Genomic DNA, 24,683 nt, shown 5'->3' on the forward strand with positions numbered 1-24,683 from the left:
GCCAGAGTATGTATGAGCATCCTGGGCTCCATGTCTGCGACTCTGCCCATGATTCAGTGGTCCCAATGGCACACAAGAATCTTGCAGAATTCTTTTCTGAGGCAGTGGAATGGAGAATCAATGCTTCAGAAGATCTACATACACAGGTATGTGAAACAATCGATGTGGTGGTGGACAAGGCCCAGGAATCTCAAGAGATACAAATCTCTAGTTTCTCCACAGCCAGAAGTGGTCACTTCAGATGCCAGCCAGCTAGGATGGGGAGCTCATTACCAAAATCTAGCAGCACAAGGACAATGGAAGTTTCAAGCCCAGGGGATAGTATCCAACATACTAGAGCTCAGAGCGGCCTTTCAGGCACTTCTAGCCTTCACTCCATACCTGATAGGGAAGAACGTGGTGATACGGATGGACAACAGAGTCGCTGTAGCATATATCCAGAGGCAAGGGGGTACGAGGAGTCGCACTCTGATGCAGGAGGTACGCCTTATCATGGAGTGGGCTCAAGTACACCTAATAGACCTAAAAGCGGTATATGTCCCAGCAGCCCAGAACATGCTGGCCGACTATTTGAGCAGGGAGCTTCTCTCCAACAACGAGTGGTCATTGAGCCAACGGGCCTTTTCCCTTCTTGCAGCAACTTGGGGAACACCAGAAATCGACCTAGCAGCCACACCTGCGAATGCCAAATGTCGGAGATTCCTGTCAAGAGCAGCCTTCCCATCAGCCGAAGGGATGGACTGTCTAACCCATCCGTGGAATTTCAAGCTGGGTTACATTTTTCCCCCAGTACCCTTAATTGCGAGGTTCCTATCCAGGCTTCGGAAATCATCGGCAACTGTAATAGCCATAATTCCTTTCTGGCCGAGGAGGCCGTGGTTCACAACCCTACTACAGCTCAGCCTACAACAGCCGCTTCCTCTCCCAGTAACATCGAACCTTCTGTCCCAGGGTCAATTTCTACATCCAGCTCCAGAGAAGTTACACCTGACAGCATGGAAATTGAAAGGATTCGGCTATTAGAGCAAGGATGCTCACAGGAGGTCATTTCTACTCTCCTTCAAGCTAGAAGAAGCACCACCAACAGGACCTACTCACAAGTATGGAATAGGTTTTGTTCTCTGGCTCAACAAAAAAAATGGAACCCAGTATCACCAGAACCTCCTCAAGTTCTAGAATTTCTTCAGTTAGGTATTACCAAAGGCTTAAGCTCTAGCACCCTTAAAGTCCAGATTTCGGCTCTTTCAGCTAAAACAGGCATTAGATGGGCACTACATCCTCTAGTGATTCAGTTCATGAGAGCCTGCTTAAAAATCAGACCTCCAAAAAAACCCACATTTCCACCATGGAATCTCTCTACAGTACTCGATGCATTATCCAAACCTCCTTTTTGGCCGACTGAGACAATTTCACTTTGGAACCTGACTCTGAAGGTAACCTTCCTTATCGCCATTACATCTGCGAGAAGAGTTTCAGAACTTAAAGCATTACTGATAACAGAACCTTACCTAGTCTTCTATCCCGATAGAGTGGTATTGAGGCCTTCAGAACGTTTTACTCCCAAAGTATCATCTTCTTTTCATTATAATCAAGATATCAACCTTCCATCCTTTATTAATAACCAAGGTGAACCTCATGCATTGGACGTTAAAACTATCATTACCAGCTATTTGGAAGCTACAGCCTCTTTCAGAAAATCAGATACTCTTCTCATAATTCCTCACGGTCCTAGGAAAGGTCATCCAGCAACTTCCCAAACAATCGCATCCTGGCTAGTCAACACCATTAAAAAGACATATTCATCTCAGCAGCTAGCCATCCCAGAAGGCATCAAGGCACACTCAACCAGGGCAGTGGCAACTTCATGGGCAGCATATTGCAGAGTTTCACCGGAAACGATCTGTAAGGCAGCTACCTGGTCGTCAAGACATACGTTTACTTCTCACTATAAAATTGACTCTGCACAACTAACTACAGCGGACTTTGGCAGAGCCATTATTACAGCCAATTCCTCAGCTCTTTAGAATAATAAACTTTAATTTGCACCCTCCCGACTGGCGAGTTATTTCCCAGTGTGTGCTGCCATGAAGGCGTCAGGAAAACGGAAAATTGTATACTCACCTTTCCGTAATTTTCCTTTCCTGACGCATCTTCATGGCAGCACACAGATTCCCACCCTGTTTTAAATGATATATACAGAGAATGGTGGGGGTCATCTCTCTTCAACTTTTATAGATAGACCAATCCTGTCAGGTTGTGGGGGCGGAGTCACAACCCAGTGTGTGCTGCCATGAAGATGCGTCAGGAAAGGAAAATTACGGAAAGGTGAGTATACAATTTTCCGTTTTTTTTGCTAGAAAGTTACTTAGAACTCCCAAGCCCAACCCCTGAAAAACAACCCCACACCATAATCCCCCCTCCACCAAATGGTTTGGACCAGAGCACAAAGAAAGGTCCATAAAGACATGGATGAGCGAGTTTGGGGTGGAGGAACTTGACTGGCCTGCACAGAGTCCTGACCTCAACCCAATAGAACACCTTTGGGATAGATTAGAGTGGAGACTGTGAGCCAGGCCTTCTTGTCCAACATCAGTGCCTGACCTCACAAATGCTCTTCTGGAAGAACGGTCAAACATTCCCATAGACACACTCCTAAACCTTGTGGACAGCCTTCCCAGAAGAGTTGAAGCTGTTATAACTACAAAGAGTGGGCCAACTCAATATTGAACCCTACGGACTAAGACTGGGGTGTCATTAAGGTTCATGTGTGTGTAAGGGCAGGCGTCCCAATACTTTTGGTAATATAGTGTGTATATATATATATATATATATATATATATATATATATATATATATATATATATATATATATATATATATATATATATATATATGATGTTTGGGAATTCTAAGTAATTTTCGAGCAAAAAATACTGATTGCTACTGGCACTCAAGCAAAGCGTTGGACGGTTCCATCACAGTTACATGTAAAAAAAAAGTGCCAGAAAAAGCGAGGTCTGGAAGAGGGTATTAGGGGAGGGGCTCTCCTGAAGAGAGACCCCCCCAAGGCTGGGGAGGAAGGAACCTGAGGGCCACATATCCTCCCCCTAGACTTCAGGGTAGGCCCAAAGACCCCCACCCTCCACCCTGAGTGAAAACAAAAAAAACACATATATAAAGTGTAGGGTGACACACCCAGAAATAAAATACATAGGCATATAGGATTTCAAAAGAAAAAAACTGCCGGTCCAATTCAGTGCATTGATTAGGCCTTGGAAAAAAAATAACCTTAATGAAGATATAAAAAAATAATAATAATAATAATAATAATAATAAGTTTTGTCCTTAGATATATTTCATGTTCAGCATCTAAACTTCTGAGCTATACAGAGAGAATGGGATCCACACTGACATCTCTGATTGGCTGTATACCAGGAACACAGCGCCACCTCCTGGATGTTGTCTGGAGATACAGAAACCACAAACTACAATCAAAGGAAATTGTATTTTTCTTTCTATAGCAACATGTAACATTGTGTGTGACCTGATCACTTCCTCCTCTAATGACATCACAACTGTCACATGTCACATTCTCTCTCCATCCCATCATACATGGGGAGGGGCAGTGCAATACTTTCCATTACACCCTCCCCCACCCCAAAATCATACCCTCCAGCAGCATGAAAGTCATCCCAGTGTGATCCTCTCTTCTCAGCTCATATCCAGTAACTGACTCTCTATACGCCCTACAGCCACTTACATATTCACTGACCCCGCCCATCAGGTTCACCTCCTCCCCTCCCACTACTTTCTCTGCCATAAGGAATGCATAAAATGATCAGCTTGGAGGTTCAGAGCTACTAACAAGACTCCGCCCACTTACACAGATACCCCTAACATAGCCACACCCACGCCACACCCTCTGTCCAATAAGATACTATCTCAGCCTCCACCACTAGCTCACTCCTTGCCCACTCTAAGCCCCAGTTCACACTGGGACGACTTGTCAGGTGACCTAGTCCCCTGACAAGTAGCGTCCCATTCTGTGCAATGGAACCGTTCTAATCAGATCGACGCAAGTCGCTCCGACTTAGAAAATGGTTCCTGTACGACTTTCAGGGCGACTTGCATTGACTTCTATACAGAAGTCGTCTTGCAAGTCGCCGCTGAGTCATGTCCTGGGTCGCCTGAGGCAGTCACACTGTAAGTCGTGATGCCTCAGTGTCTGGCCTCCGCCCCCCAGAGTGACGTCACTCAGTGAAGTGATCAGTGTGGAGTCTGACAGATACTGAGCAGTCAGAGGAATCCTCCACAGAGACCCTGAGTATAGCCACACCCACCGCACACCACCCATCCAATCATCTGCCGGACACTCTTTATTTATTCTGCAGCTCCAGCTGGTGGAGGATGTAAAATGTTATAATGTTTATCTTTGTGTTGTTTGGAAACATTTTACTGTCATTGTAACAGTTCAGAGTGTAGAATGTTATTGTATTTGCTTGTTAGTAATAGAAGTGATCTCCAATAAAACACTCAGTGTGCTCTGTTCTGTGTGCTCTGTGCTCTGTTCTGTGTGCTCTGTGCTGTGTACTCTGTACTGTGTGCTGTGTACTCTGTACTGTGTGCTCTATGCTGTGTACTCTGTACTGTGTTCTCTGTGCTGTGTACTCTGTACTGTGTGCTCTATGCTGTGTGCTCTGTACTGTGTGCTCTGTGCTGTGTACTCTGTACTGTGTGCTCTGTGCTGTGTACTCTGTACTGTGTGCTCTGTACTGTGTGCTCTGTACTGTGTGCTCTGTACTCTGTGCTGTGTGCTCTGTACTCTGTGCTGTGTGCTCTGTACTCTGTGCTGTGTGCTCTGTACTGTGTGCTCTGTACTCTGTGCTGTGTGCTCTGTACTGTGTGCTCTGTACTGTGTGCTCTGTGCTGTGTGCTCTGTACTGTGTGCTCTGTGCTGTGTACTCTGTACTGTGTGCTCTGTAATGTGTGCTGTGTGCTCTGTACTGTGTGCTCTGTACTGTGTGCTCTGTACTGTGTGCTGTGTACTCTGTGCTATGTGCTCTGTACTGTGTGCTCTGTACTGTGTGGTGTATGCTCTGTGCTCTGTGCTGTGTGCTGTATGCTGTATGCTCTGTGCTGTATGCTCTGTACTGTGTGCTGTATGCTTTGTCTTGTGTGCTCTTTGCTTTATGTTGTGTGATCTATGCTTTATGTTGTGTGCTCTGTGCTTTATGTTGTGTGTGCTCTGTACTGTGTGCTTTGTGTTGTGTGCTGTGTGCTCTGTGATTTTTGTTGTGTGCTTTGTGTTGTGTGCTCTATGCTTTGTGTTGTGTGCTCTATGCTTTGTGCTCTGTACTGTGTGCTTTGTGCTTTATGTTGTGTGCTCTGTACTGTGTGCTCTATGCTTTGTGTTGTGGGCTGTGTGCTCTGTGTTGTGTGCTGTATGCTTTGTGTTGTGTGCTCTAAGCTTTGTGTTGTGCGCTCTATGCTTTGTGTTGTGCGCTCTATGCTTTGTGTTGTGCGCGCTATGCTTTGTGCTGTGTGCTCTATGCTTTGTGTTGTGTGCTCTGTGTTGTGTGCTCTATGCTTTGTGTGCTGTGTGCTCTATGCTTTGTGCTGTGTGCTCTGTACTGTGTGCTTTGTGCTCTGTACTGTGTGTTCTATGCTTTGTACTGTGTGCTCTGTACTGTGTGCTCTGTGCTCTATGTTCTGTGTGCTCTATGCTGTATGCTTTGTACTCTGTACTGTGCACTCTGTTCGCTGTATGCTGTATGCTTTGTTGTGTGTTGTATTCTCTGTGCTGTGTGCTCTATGCTTTGTACTGTGTGCTCTGTGTTGTGTTCTGTGTTGTGTGCTGTGTGTTCTGTGTTGTGTTCTGTGTGCTCTATGTTTTGTGCTGTGTGCTTTATGTTTTGTGCTGTGTGTTTGTACTGTGTGCGTTGTGCTCTGTGCTCTATGCTTTATGTTGTGTGCTCTGTGCTGTGTACTTTATGTTGTGTGCTGTGTGCTCTGTACTGTGTGCTGTATGCTTTATGTTGTGTGCTCTGTGTTGTGTGCTCTATGTTGTTTGCTGTTTGCTATATGTTATGTGTTGTGTGCTCTGTGCTGTATGCTGTGTGCTCTGTGCCGTATGCTCTCTGCTCTATGCTCTGTGTTGTGTGCTTTATGGTGTGTGCTCTGTACTGCGTGTTCTATGCTTTGTGCTGAGTACTCTATGCTCTGTACTGTGTGGCCCCCAGAGTGACGTCACTCAGTGAAGTGATCAGTGTGGAGTCTGACAGATACTGAGCAGTCAGAGGAATCCTCCACAGACCCTGAGTATAGCCGCACCCACCGAACACCGCCCATCCAATCATCTGCCGGACACTCCTCTTTACTTATTCTGCAGCTCCAGCTGGAGGAGGATGTAGAATGTTGTAATGTTTATATCTGTGTTGTTTGGAAACATTTTACTGTCATTGTAAAAATTGAGAGTGTGGAATGTTATTGTATTTGCTTGTTAGTAATAGAAGTGATCTCCAATAAAACACTCAGTGTGCTCTGTACTGTGTGCTCTGTACTGTGTGCATTGTACTGTGTGCTCTGTGCTGTGTGCTCTGTGCTCTGTACTGTGTGCTCTGTACTGTGTGCTCTGTACTGTGTGCATTGTACTGTGTGCTCTGTGCTGTGTACTCTGTACTGTGTGCTCTGTGCTCTGTACTGTGTGCTCTGTACTGTGTGCTCTGTGCTGTGTGCTCTGTACTCTGTGCTGTGTGCTCTGTACTGTGTGCTCAGTACTCTGTGCTGTGCGCTCTGTACTGTGTGCTCTTACTGTGTGCTCTGCACTGTGTGCTGTGTGCTCTGTACTGTGTGCTCTGTGCTCTGTACTGTGTGCTGTGTGCTCTGTACTGTGTGCTCTGTACTGTGTGCTGTGTGCTCTGTACTTTGTGCTGTGTGCTCTGTACTGTGTGCTCTGTGCTGTGTACCCTGTACTGTGTGCTCTGTACTCTGTGCTGTGTGCTCTGTACTGTGTGCTCTGTGCTGTGTACCCTGTACTGTGTGCTCTGTACTCTGTACTTACTGTGTGCTCTGTACTGTGTGTTGTGTGCTCTGTACTCTGTGCTGTGTGCTCTGTACCCTGTAATGTGTGCTCTGTACTCTGTACTGTGTACTCTGTGCTGTGTGCTCTGTACTGTATGCTCTGTGCTGTGTGCTCTGTACTGTGTGCTGTATGCTTTGTCTTGTGTGCTCTGTGCTTTGTGTTGTGTGCTCTATGCTTTGTGTTGTATGCTCTGTGCTTTATGTTGTTTGTGCTCTGTGCTCTGTTCTGTGTGCTTTGTGTTGTGTGCTGTGTGCTCTGTGCTTTTTATTTATTCTGCAGTTCCAGCTGGTGGAGGGATGTAGAATGTTACAATGTTTATCTCTGTATTGTTTGGACATTTTTTACTGTCATTGTAACACTTCCATGGTGAGATATATTATAGAGAGACAGGAGAGGAGCAGAAGACACCTCCATGGTGAGATATATTATAGAGAGACAGGAGAGGAGCAGAAGACACCTCCATGGTGAAATATATTATAGAGAGACAGGAGGGGGGCAGAAGACACTTCCATGGTGAGATATATTATAGAGAGACAGGAGGGGAGCAGAAGACACTTCCATGGTGAGATATATTATAGAGAGACAGGAGGGGGGCAGAAGACACTTCCATGGTGAGATATATTATAGAGAGACAGGAGGGGGCAGAAGACACCTCCATGGTGAGATATATTATAGAGAGACAGGAGGGGGGCAGAAGACACCTCCATGGTGAGATATATTATAGAGAGACAGGAGGGGAGCAGAAGACACTTCCATGGTGAGATATATTATAGAGAGACAGGAGGGGGGCAGAAGACACTTCCATGGTGAGATATATTATAGAGAGACAGGAGGGGAGCAGAAGACATCTCCATGGTGAGATATATTATAGAGAGACATGAGGGGAGAAGAAGACACCTCCATGGGGAGATATATTATAGGGATACAGGAGGGGAGCAGAAGTCACCTCCATGGTGAGATATATTATAGAGAGACAGGAGGGGAGCAGAGGACACTTCCATAATGAGATATATTATAGGGAGACAGGAGGGGAGCAGAAGTCACCTCCATGGTGAGATATATTATAGAGAGACAGGAGGGGAGCAGAAGACACCTCCATGGTGAGATATATTATAGAGAGACAGGAGGGGGGCAGAAGACACCTCCATGGTGAGATATATTATAGGGAGACAGGAGGGGGGCAGAAGACACCTCCATGGTGAGATATATTATAGAGAGACAGGAGGGGGGCAGAGGACACCTCCATGGTGAGATATATTATAGAGAGACAGGAGGGGAGCAGAAGACACCTCCATGGTGAGATATATTATAGGGAGACAGGAGGGGGGCAGAAGACACCTCCATGGTGAGATATATTATAGAGAGACAGGAGGGGGGCAGAGGACACTTCCATGGTGAGATATATTATAGAGAGACAGGAGGGGGGCAGAGGACACCTCCATGGTGAGATATATTATAGAGAGACAGGAGGGGGGCAGAGGACACTTCCATGGTGAGATATATTATAGAGAGACAGGAGGGGGGCAGAAGACACCTCCATGGTGAGATATATTATAGAGAGACAGGAGGGGGGCAGAAGACACCTCCATGGTGAGATATATTATAGAGAGACATAAGGGGGGCAGAAGACACTTCCATGGTGAGATATATTATAGAGAGACAGGAGGGGGGCAGAAGACACCTCCATGGTGAGATATATTATAGAGAGACAGGAGGGGAGCAGGAGACACCTCCATGGTGAGATATATTATAGAGAAACAGGAGGGGGGCAGAAGACACTTCCATGGTGAGGTATATTATAGAGAGACAGGAGGGGGGCAGAAGACACCTCCATGGTGAGATATATTATAGAGAGACAGGAGGGGAGCAGGAGACACCTCCATGGTGAGATATATTATAGAGAGACAGGAGGGGGGCAGAAGACACTTCCATGGTGAGATATATTATAGAGAGACAGGAGGGGAGCAGAAGACACTTCCATGGTGAGATATATTATAGAGAGACAGGAGGGGGGCAGAAGACACTTCCATGGTGAGATATATTATAGAGAGACAGGAGGGGAGCAGAAGACACTTCCATGGTGAGATATATTATAGAGAGACATGAGGGGAGAAGAAGACACCTCCATGGGGAGATATATTATAGGGTTACAGGAGGGGAGCAGAAGACACTTCCATGGTGAGATATATTATAGAGAGACAGGAGGGGAGCAGAGGACACTTCCATAATGAGATATATTATAGGGAGACAGGAGGGGAGCAGAAGTCACCTCCATGGTGAGATATATTATAGAGAGACAGGAGGGGAGCAGAAGACACCTCCATGGTGAGATATATTATAGAGAGACAGGAGGGGGGCAGAAGACACCTCCATGGTGAGATATATTATAGGGAGACAGGAGGGGGGCAGAAGACACCTCCATGGTGAGATATATTATAGAGAGACAGGAGGGGGGCAGAGGACACCTCCATGGTGAGATATATTATAGAGAGACAGGAGGGGGGCAGAAGACACTTCCATGGTGAGATATATTATAGAGAGACAGGAGGGGAGCAGAAGACACTTCCATGGTGAGATATATTATAGAGAGACATGAGGGGAGAAGAAGACACCTCCATGGGGAGATATATTATAGGGATACAGGAGGGGAGCAGAAGTCACCTCCATGGTGAGATATATTATAGAGAGACAGGAGGGGAGCAGAGGACACTTCCATAATGAGATATATTATAGGGAGACAGGAGGGGAGCAGAAGTCACCTCCATGGTGAGATATATTATAGAGAGACAGGAGGGGAGCAGAAGACACCTCCATGGTGAGATATATTATAGAGAGACAGGAGGGGGGCAGAAGACACCTCAATGGTGAGATATATTATAGGGAGACAGGAGGGGGGCAGAAGACACCTCCATGGTGAGATATATTATAGAGAGACAGGAGGGGGGCAGAGGACACCTCCATGGTGAGATATATTATAGAGAGACAGGAGGGGAGCAGAAGACACCTCCATGGTGAGATATATTATAGAGAGACAGGAGGGGGGCAGAAGACACCTCCATGGTGAGATATATTATAGAGAGACAGGAGGGGGGCAGAGGACACTTCCATGGTGAGATATATTATAGAGAGACAGGAGGGGGGCAGAGGACACCTCCATGGTGAGATATATTATAGAGAGACAGGAGGGGGGCAGAGGACACTTCCATGGTGAGATATATTATAGAGAGACAGGAGGGGGGCAGAAGACACCTCCATGGTGAGATATATTATAGAGAGACAGGAGGGGGGCAGAAGACACCTCCATGGTGAGATATATTATAGAGAGACAGGGGGGGAGCAGATCACACTTCCATGGTGAAATGTACTATAGAAATCCAGATCTCTCCTATCATGTATGGTCAGGGCTGGGACTGAAAAGAGGAAGAAATGCCAATCACAATACATGGATATCTAATAGAACTGATCACTACACCAAGTATTGCACAAATATGGAATTATCTTCTGTCCTGCGAATGATATTTCTGTTCCATGCCATGGGCTATCTCAGCACATAGTATAGTACCTAGATGTCACAGTATCGGCCGCTTCAGGCATAACATTCATATGAACACGCTCCTCCCCCACTCCACCCCTATACGTCATCCTCTACTTCAAACTTCATATTACTTCTTACAATGAATCTGTCTCCATATGAGAGACAACACGACTGAGGAGCAGAGAGATCTCTGATGATGGGACGATGGAAAGGTAATGTCTGGCTGTACATAATATTGATACTACTACTACTATTGATATTGATACTACTACTACTACTACTACTACTATTGATATTGATATTTATACTACTATTGAGATTGATATTATTTCTACTATTGATATTGATACTACTATTGAGATTGATATTAATACTACTATTGATATTGATAATACTATTATTACTACTATGGAGATCAGTATATAGAATAGATGTGATCTGTATATAGAGATATAATATATGATCCCAGCGGTGTATACATGGAGATCAGTATATAGAATAGATGTGATCTGTATAGAGATATATTGTGTGATCCCAGTGGTGTATACATGAAGATCAGTATATAGGAATAGATGTGATCTGTCTACAGAGATATAATATCTGATCCCAGCGGTGTATACATGGAGATCAGTATATAGGAATAGATGTGATCTGTATACAGAGATATAATGTGTGATCCCAGCGGTGTATACATGGAGATCAGTATATAGAATAGATGTGATCTGTATACAGAGATATAATATCTGATCCCAGCGGTGTATACATGGAGATCAGTATATAGAATAGATGTGATCTGTATACAGAGATATAATATCTGATCCCAGTGGTGTATACATGGAGATCAGTATATAGGAATAGATGTGATCTGTATACAGAGATATAATATCTGATCCCAGTGGTGTATACATGGAGATTAGTATATAGGAATAGATGTGATCTGTATACAGAGATATAATATCTGATCCCAGCGGTGTATACATGGAGATCAGTATATAGGAATAGATGTGATCTGTATACAGAGATATAATATGTGATCCCAGCGGTGTATACATGGAGATCAGTATATAGGAATAGATGTGATCTGTATACAGGGATATAATGTGTGATCCCAGCGGTGTATACATGGAGATCAGTATATAGAATAGATGTGATCTGTATACAGAGATATAATGTGTGATCCCAGCGGTGTATACATGGAGATCAGTATATAGGAATAGATGTGATCTGTATACAGGGATATAATGTGTGATCCCAGCGGTGTATACATGGAGATCAGTATATAGGAATAGATGTGATCTGTATACAGAGATATAATATGTGATCCCAGCGGTGTATACATGGAGATCAGTATATAGAATAGATGTGATCTGTATACAGAGATATAATGTGTGATCCCAGCGGTGTATACATGGAGATCAGTATATAGGAATAGATGTGATCTGTATACAGAGATATAATGTGTGATCCCAGCAGTGTATACATGGAGATCAGTATATAGGAATAGATGTGATCTGTATACAGAGATATAATGTGTGATCCCAGCGGTTTATACATGGAGATCAGTATATATAAGATATAAGGTGAGGAGTGTAGTGTGCGGGGGGGGGGGGTGAGGGGTCAGGAATGTAATGGTGACGAGCTCTATAGCGGTAATAGTTTTGCACAGAGCAGCCCCGATCCTCTTCTTGTGGGGTCCCCCGACGGTGCTCCAGGCCATTCCTCTTCGAGTGCCTTTCCATGGGGGCACCCATGCAGGCTCGCTCCTGAACCACTCTGTCTGCATCTATTGACACAGAGTGGGTGGCTTCGCCCCGCCCCTGCTAACTTGTCACAGCATTTTATTGCTATCAATCTGCCCAATGAGCAGAGAGACAGCAGTGAAAGCTGCTGCTCTAATGCACATTGCTGGATCAGATTGGGCTCAGGTATGTAAAGGGGGGGGGGCTGGGGGGGCGGGGTTCCTGCAGCACAGAAAGTTTTTTATTATCTGAATGCATTGAGGTAAAAAACAACCTTAAGGCTTTAGAAGCACTTTAACCGCTTCAGATCCGGGCCATTGCCAAATGACGGCAACAGCGCAGATCTAAATTGCCGGAACTACGTCTACTGACATCGTCCTGTGCACGAGCGGCCTGCGTGCCCCCTGCAGGGCACGCGCGGCGCGCTCGGTGATCAGCGAGTCTATGAGACTCGCCTGATCACAGATCAGAGTAAGGGGTTGGTCCCGACCCCTTACCACATGATCAGCTGTCAGCCAATGACAGCTGATCATGTGATGTAAACAGAGCCGGTAATCGGCTATTTTTCCTCCTCGCGCTGACAGCGCGAGGAGGAAAAAAAAACCCGATCACCGGCGGCCGTGATCGGGACATCAGTCCCGATCACGGCGATCTTCCAACACAAGGCAATAGGCAGCAATGCTGCCTACCAGTGCCCACCAGCGTCACCCATAAGTGCCCACAGTGCCATCAATCAGCGCCACCCATCAGTGCCCACAGTGCTACCCATCAGTGCCCACAATGCCACCCATCAGTACCACCCATCAGTGCCACCCATCAGCACCCACATCAGTGCCACCCATCAGCACCCACATCAGTGCAACCTATCAGTGCCCATCAGTGTCACCTACCAGTGCCCATAAGTGCCCATCAGTGCCGCCCATCAGTGCCCCCCATCAGTGCCCCCCATCAGTGTCCCCCATCAGTGCTGCCCATCAGTGGTACCTATCAGTGCCCATCCGTGCCACCCATCCGTGCCACCCATCCGTGCCACCCATCCGTGGCCATCAGTGCCGCCTTATCTGTCCCCATCAGTGCCGCCTTATCTGTCCCCATCAGTGCCGCCTTATCTGTCCCCATCAGTGCCGCCTTAACTGTGCCTATCAGTGCCGCATTAACTGTGCCCATCAGTGCCGCCTTATCTGTGCCTATCCGTGCCCATCAGTGCAGCCTATCAGTGCCCACCAGTGCCGCCTCATCAGCGCATATCAATGAAGGAGAAAAATTACCTGTTTGCAAAATTTTATAACAAACTATTAAACATGATTTTTTTTTTTCAAAAATTTCCATCTTTTTTTGTTTGTTTAGCAAAAAATAAAAATCCCAGCTGTGATTAAATACCACCAAAAGAAAGCTCTATTTGTGGGGAAAAAATGATGAAAATTTAATTTGGGTACAGTGTTGTATGACCGCGCAATTGTCATTCAAAGTGCGTCAGAGCTGAAAGCTCAAAATTGGTCTGGGCAGGAGGGGGGTTTAAGTGCCCTGTAAGCAAGTGGTTAATCTTTGTCTATGTTCCAGTTTAAGCTGGTACCCTGACCAGTGCTCCAGGTTTCCTGCTTCCGGGTGTCTTGTTCCTCTTGTAGTCTTCTATGGAGTCACCCTTGCATGCAGGGACTAGAGTTGTCTCCCTACATCAGGGGTGTCAAACTGGCAGCCCTGCAGCTGTTGCGGAACTACAAGTCCCATTATGCTTCTGCCTTTGGGAGTCATGCCTGTAACTGTCAGCCTTGCAATGCCTCATGGGACTTGTAGTTCTGCAACAGCTGGAGGGCTGCCAGTTTAACACCTATGCCCTACACAGTGTGCATCAATAGAAACGCATAGCCCCATAGCCTAGAATAGCAAGGTACTCCCCTCCTCCCTTCCCCCTCCCTTCTCCAAGCTGTCAGACTGACTCCACTACCCTATTAACCCTTTCCTGTGTAGACCAGAAGTTCAGGGAAGCAGCACTGGGATAGCATGAACCAACAGCATTGAAATGGTATAAACCGCATATGCTGTGTTATGAATTGTAACAAATAGTTTACTGAGGAATGTTGATTTTATTGTGCTCAATGTGTTCAGCTGAAAGAATTCTGAGAGTTGAATCCTACGTCAAGTGATGTGTATTTCTTTTGTTAGGTCTCCTGTATATCCTGGTCTTTCCATTGCTGACATGGGGGATGGTGTACATACAGAGCGGATCGGAGATCAGTGAATGTAATATGAAGTGTCCTCGGTCTGAAGGTGTGCTGGAGCTGTACAGACGATGTGGGGGGGTAGCAGACACTTTACTGTTGTTGTACTGTGAAGATCTGCGCACCAAAAACAATGACAAGACCAGACTTCACCTGGACACAGGGAGCGGCTGCTGGAAGCTGACCCAGACTGGGAGGAGAGACTCCTGTGTGTATATTCTAGAATTCCACAGCAACCCGACAATTACACTCTCCTCTACAGAGATCCGTGTTCTGGGTAAGAGTCCATATACTGCATCACACTTCTCTCCACGGTATATTGTACAATATGGGGGAAAATAAAAGAGATACACTTATTTATAGAGGCCAGTAACACTTAGGGTGACCATGAGTCCCGGATTGCCCGGGATAGTCCTGCATTTTGCAAGTCAGTCCCGGAATGAAACTGACACAACCGATGCAGCCGTTCGCAATTCTGCACCGATGACATAATCTTGGCGAGCCGTGTGGTGCCCTGCCTCTCCTGGAGAAACACAGCAAGAGGTGGATAAAGCCCCCTCACCTTCCTAATTGGATACTTTCACAAAGGAGGAGCCGTGGGCATTAGCCAGCCCTGGTTTTTTGCCTCCCGCCCCTGACATCACCCCCAGCCGCCGGTGTTCGGCGTGTCTTACAGCTGTGGAGCCCCAAGCGTCCCGACTCCCGGACAGAATACTGGATGCTGCAGTGCTCAGTCCTTCTCCTCAGTGTGTTACAGACATCAGGTACATTCAGTACTAGTATTTCCCTATGGTTGAATTTATTTTGTGCATGTGCATTCCAGTGGCGGCTGGTGCTCAATATTTTGAGGGGGCGGCAAAAAAACCTCCCCCCACTCGCACCACTGCCACCCGCCGTCCAAACCCGCCCCACTGACCTCTGCTGCCACACGATGCCGCCACCTCCTCCCACGGGTGATGGATGGGAAGGCGGCCTTACTCAGTCTCAGGACCCACTTCCTGATTGGCCGGGAGGAGAATCAGGAAGACAATAGCAAATATTAATTTGCTATTGTCACAAAACTGGGTGGGCTCAGGGTGCAGTGCTCTGCGCCCCAAGCCCACCCTTTTTTTGAAGCAAATTAGAACCTCAGGCTCTAATCATGTGCTTCCAAAAAAAAAAAAAACCAGTAGAAATCCATGCGTCCAGCGCCCTGCGTGGAGATTAGGGGCCTGGCGCATGGATTAGGGGGGCTGCCACTGGTGCATTCACTGCATTGTGCATGGATTTGTACATATCAAGTAGGAGAAGCTCATTTTAGATTCATCTTGAAGCTTCATTTTTTCCAATTTTTACTCCAGATCCCTCAGATCATTTGAATCCTTTTTTGTAGTCTAAAGTATGGGGTTTTCTTTATGTGCAACTTTAGTGCCTTAGATATAAAGAGCATTTGCTGTTAGCCTAACATTGAAAGAACAATTACACTCTCTGAATCTAAGCGTCTGCCTGCAACTGCAATGATAGGATAACATACATTAAACAAATGCTTTTTCTATCTAAGGCACTAAAGTTGCTTATAAACCCAGCTCTGCTCTCAAGCATGGCCACCCACCGACTGTAATGTGAGCTGCTGACACCGCCCCCTTGTGATGTCACCGACAGGTGCATGCTGGAGGGTGTCCCTGAATGGAAGTTTGGAAATGTGGTCACCATAGTATTGCTGGCAGATCACATAACTAATCATTGTGGGTACAAGAGCTAGCACTCTATTCCATGTATCTGGGCTCTGTGCTGGTGAGCTATGACTGATGGTGACCTTCTTTCTCCTGATCATTCCAGATCCGGTTCTCATCTCCAACATCACCGGTACCAGGGGCTGGCTGGGTAAGGAGGTCGCTGTGAGGGTCCAGTTCTCTGGAGAAGAGAGCGCTGTGACCTGGGAGGTGGACGGGGAGCCTCTCCCTGAAAGATTCCGGCTGATAGATGACAATAGGACGCTGATTATCCCCAGTGTGCAGAGAGACGATGCCGAGAGGAGATTCCGGGTCAGGATCACCAACCCGGTCAGTGAGGAGATCCGGGAATACCGGCTGGAGATCGGAGGTGAGAGGGGCAATTACTGGGGGAATAATCTGATCTGTATAGAAGATGATCATAGTGGGAGTGAATAGTAATGCCATTTTCACATCTCTCTCCCCTCAGATTTGACAATTCCTACCCCCAGCCATGTGATTTGAACAATTAACACCAGGCCCAGACATCATGGCACTATGGGATGGGATTTTTTAAATAGAATAGGGGTATTTCATAAACCTTCTCACCTCTTATCGTGTTCTTGGACAATCAACATCTGCCTTGACACATTATATGGGGATTGGATGAAGTTAACAGGTACCCAGTGCTGTGTTTTGGCCTAGGCTGACAAGGCCCAGGCCTAGGGCGGCACTTTGTGGGGGGCAGCAAAAAGGGCCCCCCACACAAAAAGGAACCCGCTCCCTCCTGACTTCCGCACGCAGGGCCACCATCAGGGGAGTACAGCTGTAGAGAGCAGTTTCGTCGCGGGTGCAGAGGGGGCCAGGAAGCAGTTTTAGTAGGTGCTGTCAAGCCACCCCCCTTGGTAAAGTGGTGACTTTCTCCCTGATTGCCACTCTGCTGTGGCCAATCATGGGGAGGGAAACATCAGGAAGGAAGCTGGGCGGCGGCGGCGGCGTGGAAAACCCAATTAGAGCCGCTCTCTCTTCTTTTCTCCCTTTGGCTGACAGGAGAAAGGGGAGGGGGCGAGCGGGGGAAATACACAGACAGCCCGCAGCTCTCCTCTCCCCTATCACAGTGCTGCTGCTGAGTTCTCTGGCAAATGGAGCAGCAGTGCTGTGACAGGGAGAGGAGAGCTGCAGGCTGTCTGTGTATCTCCCCTGCTCGCCCCCCCTTCCCTTTCTCCGATCAGCCAAAGGAAGAAGAGAAAGAGCGGCTCTAATTGCGTTTGCCGCACCGCCATGATTGGCCATAGCAGAGGGCCAATCATAAGACACTGGGGGCATCATGGGAAATGTAGTCCCTGAAGACTGGCGGCCCCAGTGTGTTCACAGACACCATGCTACTTCTGGGTTCCGGGTTCCAGGCTCCCCCCAGCACAGTGCATGCATGCGGGGGGGGAGCCGGAACCCGGAACCCAGAACAAAGCAGAGGAATTGAGTGTTACAGGAGGAGAAATAGAGAGTACTGTGCTGGGGAAGCCAGAGAGGGAGCCACACAGAACCCCTGTACCTGCACCACCAGAGAGCCACGCTGTACCCACACCACCAGAGAGCCACACTATACCCACACCACTTGAGAGCCACACTATACCCACAACACCAGAGAGGGAGCCATGCTGTACCCGCACCACCAGAAAGGGAGCCATGCTGTACCCACACCACCAGAGAGGGAGCCACGCTGTACCCACACCACCAGAGAGGGAGCCACGCTGTACCCACACCACCAGAGAGCCACGCTGTACCCGCACCACTAGAGAGGGAGCAACTCTGTACCCACAACAGAGAGCCACGCTGTACCCACACCACCAGAGAGGGAGCCATGCTGTACCCACACCACCAGAAAGGGAGCCATGCTGTACCCGCACCACTAGAGAGGGAGCCATGCTGTATCCGCACCACCAGAAAGGGAGCCATGCTGTACCCACACCACCAGAAAGGGAGCCATGCTGTACCCGCACCACTAGAGAGGGAGCCATGCTGTACCCACACCACCAGAAAGGGAGCCATGCTGTACCCGCACCACCAGAAAGGGAGCCATGCTGTACCCACACCACCAGAGAGGGAGCCACGCTGTACCCACACCACCAGGGAGCCATGTTGTACCCGCACCACTAGAGAGGGAGCGACTCTGTACCCACACCAGAGAGCCACGCTGTACCCACACCGCCAGAGAGCCACACTAGGGATCACTGTTGCAGTTTCACCGGGTCTGGTAAGAGGGCCTGTTGACCATTATCCATTACTGCTCCTAGGGACTGAGCCATTAGGAAGTGGCTAACCTGATATTCTCTAGGCCTTATTGACCGCCACAACAAGCTCCAACGCTGGGCCTCCGGTCCAAAAATAGGGGGGTGACACCATTTTTACCGCACCAGGTGACACCAACCCTAGTGATGCCACTGCCCCGGAGCCCAGTGCTACAACAAGTTCTGGCACTAAGCTCTGGTAACTGGCCAGACAGGGGTTCGCTAGTGTGGGCACCCAGGACATCTGCCGCCCGGGGTCCCACAAGCGCCGATCAGCTTTCCATACCAGCCGACACTCTCTCTCCACTGTCAGCCACACACACTCCTCGGCTCCTCCTCGGCTCCAATGTTCTAGTGTACACAGCCAGGAGGAGGAGGAGCCACAGAGGAGGGACAAGACTTCAGTGCAAGAGCCACGCTGCTGGTCTGAGGTCTGTGTATAGTTTACAGTGGAGGTGGACACAGTAACCGGGAAGGGGGGGCAGATAACAGATGCAGACATGGGGTGATGTGAGGGAGGGTAAGGGTATATGTGCTGGGTGCTTTGGGAGGAGAGAGGATATGTGCTAGTGGGGGGTCTGATCCTCCCCCCACCACTATGAAAAGATGCCGCATCCCTCTCTGTCCTCCTCCTGCGGTGTCCCTCTCTGTCCTCTTCTGGCGGCATCCCTCTGTTCTCCCATGAAGATGACAGGTTGGATCTTAAAAAGGGAGGGGCTTGGCCTTGACAGGAAGGGGTGGGTCATATTTAAATTTGGGGGTGCGTGAGTTTAGTCAGGCCCAGGGCAGCACAAAACCTAAATACACCACTGCAGAAACTCCGTGTGGCCATTATTGCTAGGGTATGTTCCTGACACTCATTGCTGCTGAAATGGCTTCTTCCATCAGTAGTGAAACATCTTCATCATTATAGGACAAGTCCAGCTGAATGTCACAAATTACTACTAGCCAGGGCAGCCATCAGAAATTTTTGGGCCCCTTACACAGCTTTAGGCCTGGGCCCCCCGAGTCTGACCACCAACATTCCCCAAGGCTTGCCCATGGGCCATCCCACCAAATCCACACACCAGCCACCCCACCTGTATGCACTCAGCCCCCCCTCAGTCCTGTATGTATGTCGGCCCCCCTCAGTCCTGTATGTATGTCAGCCCCCCTCAGTCCTGTATATATGTCAGCCCCCCTCAGTCCTGTATGTATGTCAGCCCCCCTCAGTCCTGTATGTATGTCAGCCCCCCTAAGTCCTGCATGTATGTCAGCCCCCCTCAGTCCTGTATGTATGTCAGACCCCCTCAGTCCTGTATGTATGTCAGCCCCCCTCACATCTGTATGTATGTCAGCCCCCCTTACTCCTGTATATATGTTAGTCCCCCCTCACTCCTGTATATATGCTAGTCCCCGCAAACACACCTCTATATATGTCAGCCCCCTCACACACCTCTATATATGTCAGCCCCCCTCAGTCCTGTATGTATGTCAGCCCCCCCTCAGTCCTGTATGTATGTCAGCCCCCCTCACATCTGTATATATGTCAGCCCCCTCACTCCTGTATATATATGTTAGTCCCCCCTCACTCCTGTATATATGTCAGTCCCCCCTCACTCTTGTATATATGTCAGCCCCCCACACACCTGTATATATGTCAGCCCCCACACACACCGTTATATATGTCAGTCCCCCCTTACACCTCTATATGTTACTCCCCCACACCTGTATATATGTCAGCCGCCCACACACCTGTATATATGTCACCGTCACCCCCCCACCACCTGTATATATGTCGGTCCCCCCACACCTGTATATAAATCAACTCCCCACACCTGTATATATGTAAGCCCCCACACCTGTATATATATGTCACCCCCCACACCTGTATATATGTCAGCCCCCTCACATCTGTATTTATGTCACCCCCCACACCTGTATATATGTCAGCCGCCCACACACCTGTATATATGTCACCGGCACCCCCCACCACCTGTATATATGTCGGTCCCCCCACACCTGTATATAAATCAACTCCCCACACCTGTATATATGTAAGCCCCCACACCTGTATATATATGTCACCCCCCACACCTGTATATATGTCAGCCCCCTCACATCTGTATTTATGTCACCCCCCACACCTGTATATATGTCAGCCCCCCACACACCTGTATATATGTCAGCCCCCCTCACACCCGTATATATGTCACCCCCCCTCACACCTTCATATATGTCAGGCCCCCCACAAACACACACACCTATATATATGTCAGCCCCCACATACACAAATCTGTAAACACACAAGGCTCTGGCCCCTCCCTTGACATCACAAACAGCCCCCTCCCTTTCCTTCACAGCCCCTACTTGTAAAGGAAATCTTTCTACCTAGTCCCAGCTCATTTTTACAAAGCTGACATGTTGCTGACACAGAGGAGCACAGTACAGGCAGCTCATACGAGGGGTGCACATGCACATAGTAGCCAGAGGTGGCAGTAAAGAGCTCGATGTCTGAGCTCAATGACACAGAGCATCAGAATCTGCTCATTTGTGTAAAGCACAACACAGCTTCCCTTCATCCGCTCCTGCCTTCTCCTGGCCCGGGCAGGCCCACTGGCCCCAGGGGCCCCTTACAGTTGTATCGGCTGTACCCCCCTTATGGCAGCCCTGCTACTAGCTACTTCTTACTCCATTGTACTCTATGGGGAAAACTTAACGCTGGGGACTGTATGTGGGACGGGGCTGCTGTTCAAATAATCAGTGTGCGTTCAAGAGCTAGCACTCTATTTCATGTATCTGGGCTCAGTGTTGTTGATATATGACTTATCATTCCAGATCCAGTTCTCATCTCCAACATCACCAGTAACTGTAGCCGGCTGGGTGAGGAGATGGCGGTGAGCATCCAGTTCTCTGGAGAAGAGAGCGCTGTGACCTGGGAGGTGGACGGGGAGCCGATCCCTGAAAGATACCGGATGATAGATGACAATAGGACGCTGATTATCCCCAGTGTGCAGAGAGACGACGCCGAGAGGAGATTCCGGGTCAGGATCACAAACCCGGTCAGTGAGGAGATCCGGGAATACTGGCTGACCAATGATACGATGTTCATCAGAATGCTGGAAACAGAAGGTATTGGTGACTATGGGGGGTCATGTTATATTCCATGTATGGGGGTGTTATAGATTGGGGTCCTGTCTCCTCTTCTCTGGGGGGTCATAGTGGGAGTGTGACACAGAATAGTAACATTGTGTCTTGTTGTCTCTTCTCTGCTCTCCTGATGGAGGATTATACAGGTGAGATATCACATGACCACCGACCATACAGACTGATACATTGTATATTTATTACATGTTCTGTATTAGTTATTTTAAATCCTATTTACTCTCACAGGTTCTGATTCATATGGAAGGACAAGAGTGTATCTGATTGCTGGATTTGCAGTAGTGTTGGTCTTAGTGGTGGTGGTCTACATTAACGAAAGGGTGAGTGGTTTTCTATCTCTCCTTTATAGCGCAATATTATATTGTTAATGAGAATAGTTAGTTATTCAGTGGGTTTAGAGACAGAAGGTTGTTGTCACCAGCTAGAATGTACTACAGTATGTAGTAGGGATGCACCAATATTAATATTGGTATTGGGGCTGATACTGAGTATTTTCACGAGTACTTGTACTTGATAGCACTGCAAAATATTGCATGCGATTTGAATAGAAATGTGGTGCGATTCCTGTCCAAATCGCATGCGGTCTCCTGCACTGCGTCTATGTGAACCCAGGCTTGTCATAGTGATCACACAGGAGCAGTTTGGGAAACCTCCCTGCATGACGGGTTCCACCAGCTCCGGCTCCTATCTGACTGGACATCTGCAGCTGCGGCTCCTCCTGCCTCTCCCATGGCTTTGTTTCCACCAGCAGCTCTCTCCACCAACCTCCAGTGGTTCGAACTATCTCTTTCTAGTGCTTACAGTATGGTCTACAAGGATTCTAATTGGTCAGCACCTTCACATGGAGGACGCTAGCCAATCAGAAGCCGTGTAGCCCGTACTGTCAAGAGAGAAAGTCGTGGAGATTTCAAATCCCCGGACTGGTGAAGCGGCTTTTCTTGACAGCGGTGGATCACAGCAATCTGGTTGGAGAGATGGGGTCCAGTGGTTGACTTGAACCGCTGGGGGGAAAGAACTGCTGGACGAGAGAGAGAGGCTGGGGAGAGAGAGTCGCTAGAGGCTGTGGGAGCAAATCCATGGGAAAGGCAGGAGGAGCTGCAGATGTCCACAGTCGAATGGGAGCCGGAGCTGGTGGAACCCGTCATGCAAGGAGGTTTCTCCACTCCTGTGTGAGCTCAAAATCTCTGACAAGGCTGGGCTCACACAGTCCTGGTGGGGAAACCTCATGCATTTCTGACAGGACTCACACTGCTTTCCTGTTCAAATCACATGCAGCGCAATTTGCGCCCATTCATTTTGTATGGATGCAAATCGCACTGCAAAGTATCGGTACTTAGTATCAGCGATACAAAAAAAAGGGTTCTCAGCTCGCCCCTTCTATGTAGCTGTGTCCGGGTTCATTTCCATAAGCTGGTTTCCAGTGCTGGATCTGCTGGTATGGTGGTCATCTTACAACAGTGTTTTACTAGGGTGGACATTTTTCCAGGAACAATCCTGGGTGATCTAGGAAGACATTCAATGCCCCCACCTGACCTGTCATCTTGGATTTTATATTCTCAGATCCTGTCCAGGGAGAGAGGGAACAGTAAAGTGATTTGGAATTACCTGGCGAATGGATTGTTGGCCGCTGTCACCCAGAATGGATCTGACCACATTAAAGGGGATTCAGGTACTGGAAGAGACGGAGGAGATCCAAATGCACAGTAACCCCTCATCTGTCACCATGGCAGGATTTCAGAGCCTCCCATACATTGTAATGGGGACACTTCAGATGTCCGTGCCATGAATACACAAAACTGATCTATGATCTGAGCTGGGGATAAATCTTTAACATCTACATTTATTAGCAGTACATCACATTATAGAATATAGATCATGATTTAAATTTTAAAAAATTCACTAGAGAAAAACAAGACTGACATTCAATGTGTTTCCAGTCTTGGCTCAGCTTCTCCTTGCTATAGGATTTCTATTATCTGTTGCACTTTTATCTCTGCACCTCTCTCTGTGTGATGTACGTCTTCAAAGGTTTCTGTAGGTGTCGCTGTGGGGTTGATTTTTCTAAAACTGGAGAGTGCAAAATCCGGTGCAGCTCTTCATAGAAACCAATCAGCTTCCAGATTTTATTGTCAATTTATTGAACAAGTGAAGTTAGAAGCTGATTGGCTACCATGCACAGCTGCACCAGATTTTGCACGTTTTCCAGTTTTAGTAAATCAACCCTTCTGTTTTTATATAAAGTGTACCTGTCTTCATAGATTGGAAAAGGTCAAATCGCAACCTATTTACTAGGATGTAGAATTGTAATCACGGCTTTCTTTATGAATGTATAACAAATAATCTGTCCAAAAATGAACAAGGAAAATGAAAAATGTGACTGGATGGTTGCTCTGCGTATTATGTATATTGTGTGATCGGATATGTATTTTCATTACACTATTAATAATGTGCTACCAAGTGTGTGTGTTTTGGGTTTCATGAATTTCTAGCTTTTTCCTGCAATGCACTATAATAGTATTCACATGTAGAATATATATATATATATATATATATATATATATATATATATATATATATATATATATATATATATATATATATATATAAAATCTCTCTATATATACTAAAAGTTTTAAAAACGGCCGTTTTTTTCGGGAGCAGTGATTTTAATAATGCTTAAAGTGAAACAATAAAAGTGAAATATTCCTTTAAATATCATGCCTGTTGGGCGACTATAGTATGCCTGTAAAGTGGAGCATTTTTCCCATGTTTAGAACAGTCCCTGCAGCAAAATGACATTTCTAAAGGAATAAAAGTCATTTAAAACTGCTTGCGGCTGTAATGTAATGTTGCCCCCCCAGCCCATTACCAGGCCCTTTGGGTCTGGTATAGATATTAAGGGGAACCCCGCACCCAATTTTTTTAAAAAAAGGAGTGGGGCCCCAGGCCCTATATACTCTGAACAGCAGCAGTATACAGGCGGTCC

At 47.3% G+C, this 24,683-nt stretch overlaps 1 protein-coding gene across 1 annotated transcript; it reads left to right on the forward strand.

Annotated features, from left to right (window-relative positions):
- Nucleotides 1-10,737: 10,737 nt before the first annotated feature.
- Nucleotides 10,738-24,103, forward strand: LOC141129435 (uncharacterized). Its single transcript, XM_073617469.1, has 6 exons — nt 10,738-10,828; nt 14,519-14,851; nt 16,393-16,656; nt 21,371-21,664; nt 21,926-22,017; nt 23,258-24,103. Exons 1-6 carry the CDS (start codon nt 10,810-10,812, stop codon nt 23,402-23,404), a joined length of 1,149 nt encoding a protein of 382 aa, XP_073473570.1. The 5' UTR covers nt 10,738-10,809; the 3' UTR covers nt 23,405-24,103.
- The last annotated feature ends 580 nt before the right edge of the window (nt 24,104-24,683 follow it).

The sequence above is a fragment of the Aquarana catesbeiana genome, linkage group LG02, assembly GCF_042186555.1.
Source record: "Aquarana catesbeiana isolate 2022-GZ linkage group LG02, ASM4218655v1, whole genome shotgun sequence".
NCBI classification, from domain to species: Eukaryota; Metazoa; Chordata; class Amphibia; order Anura; family Ranidae; genus Aquarana; species Aquarana catesbeiana.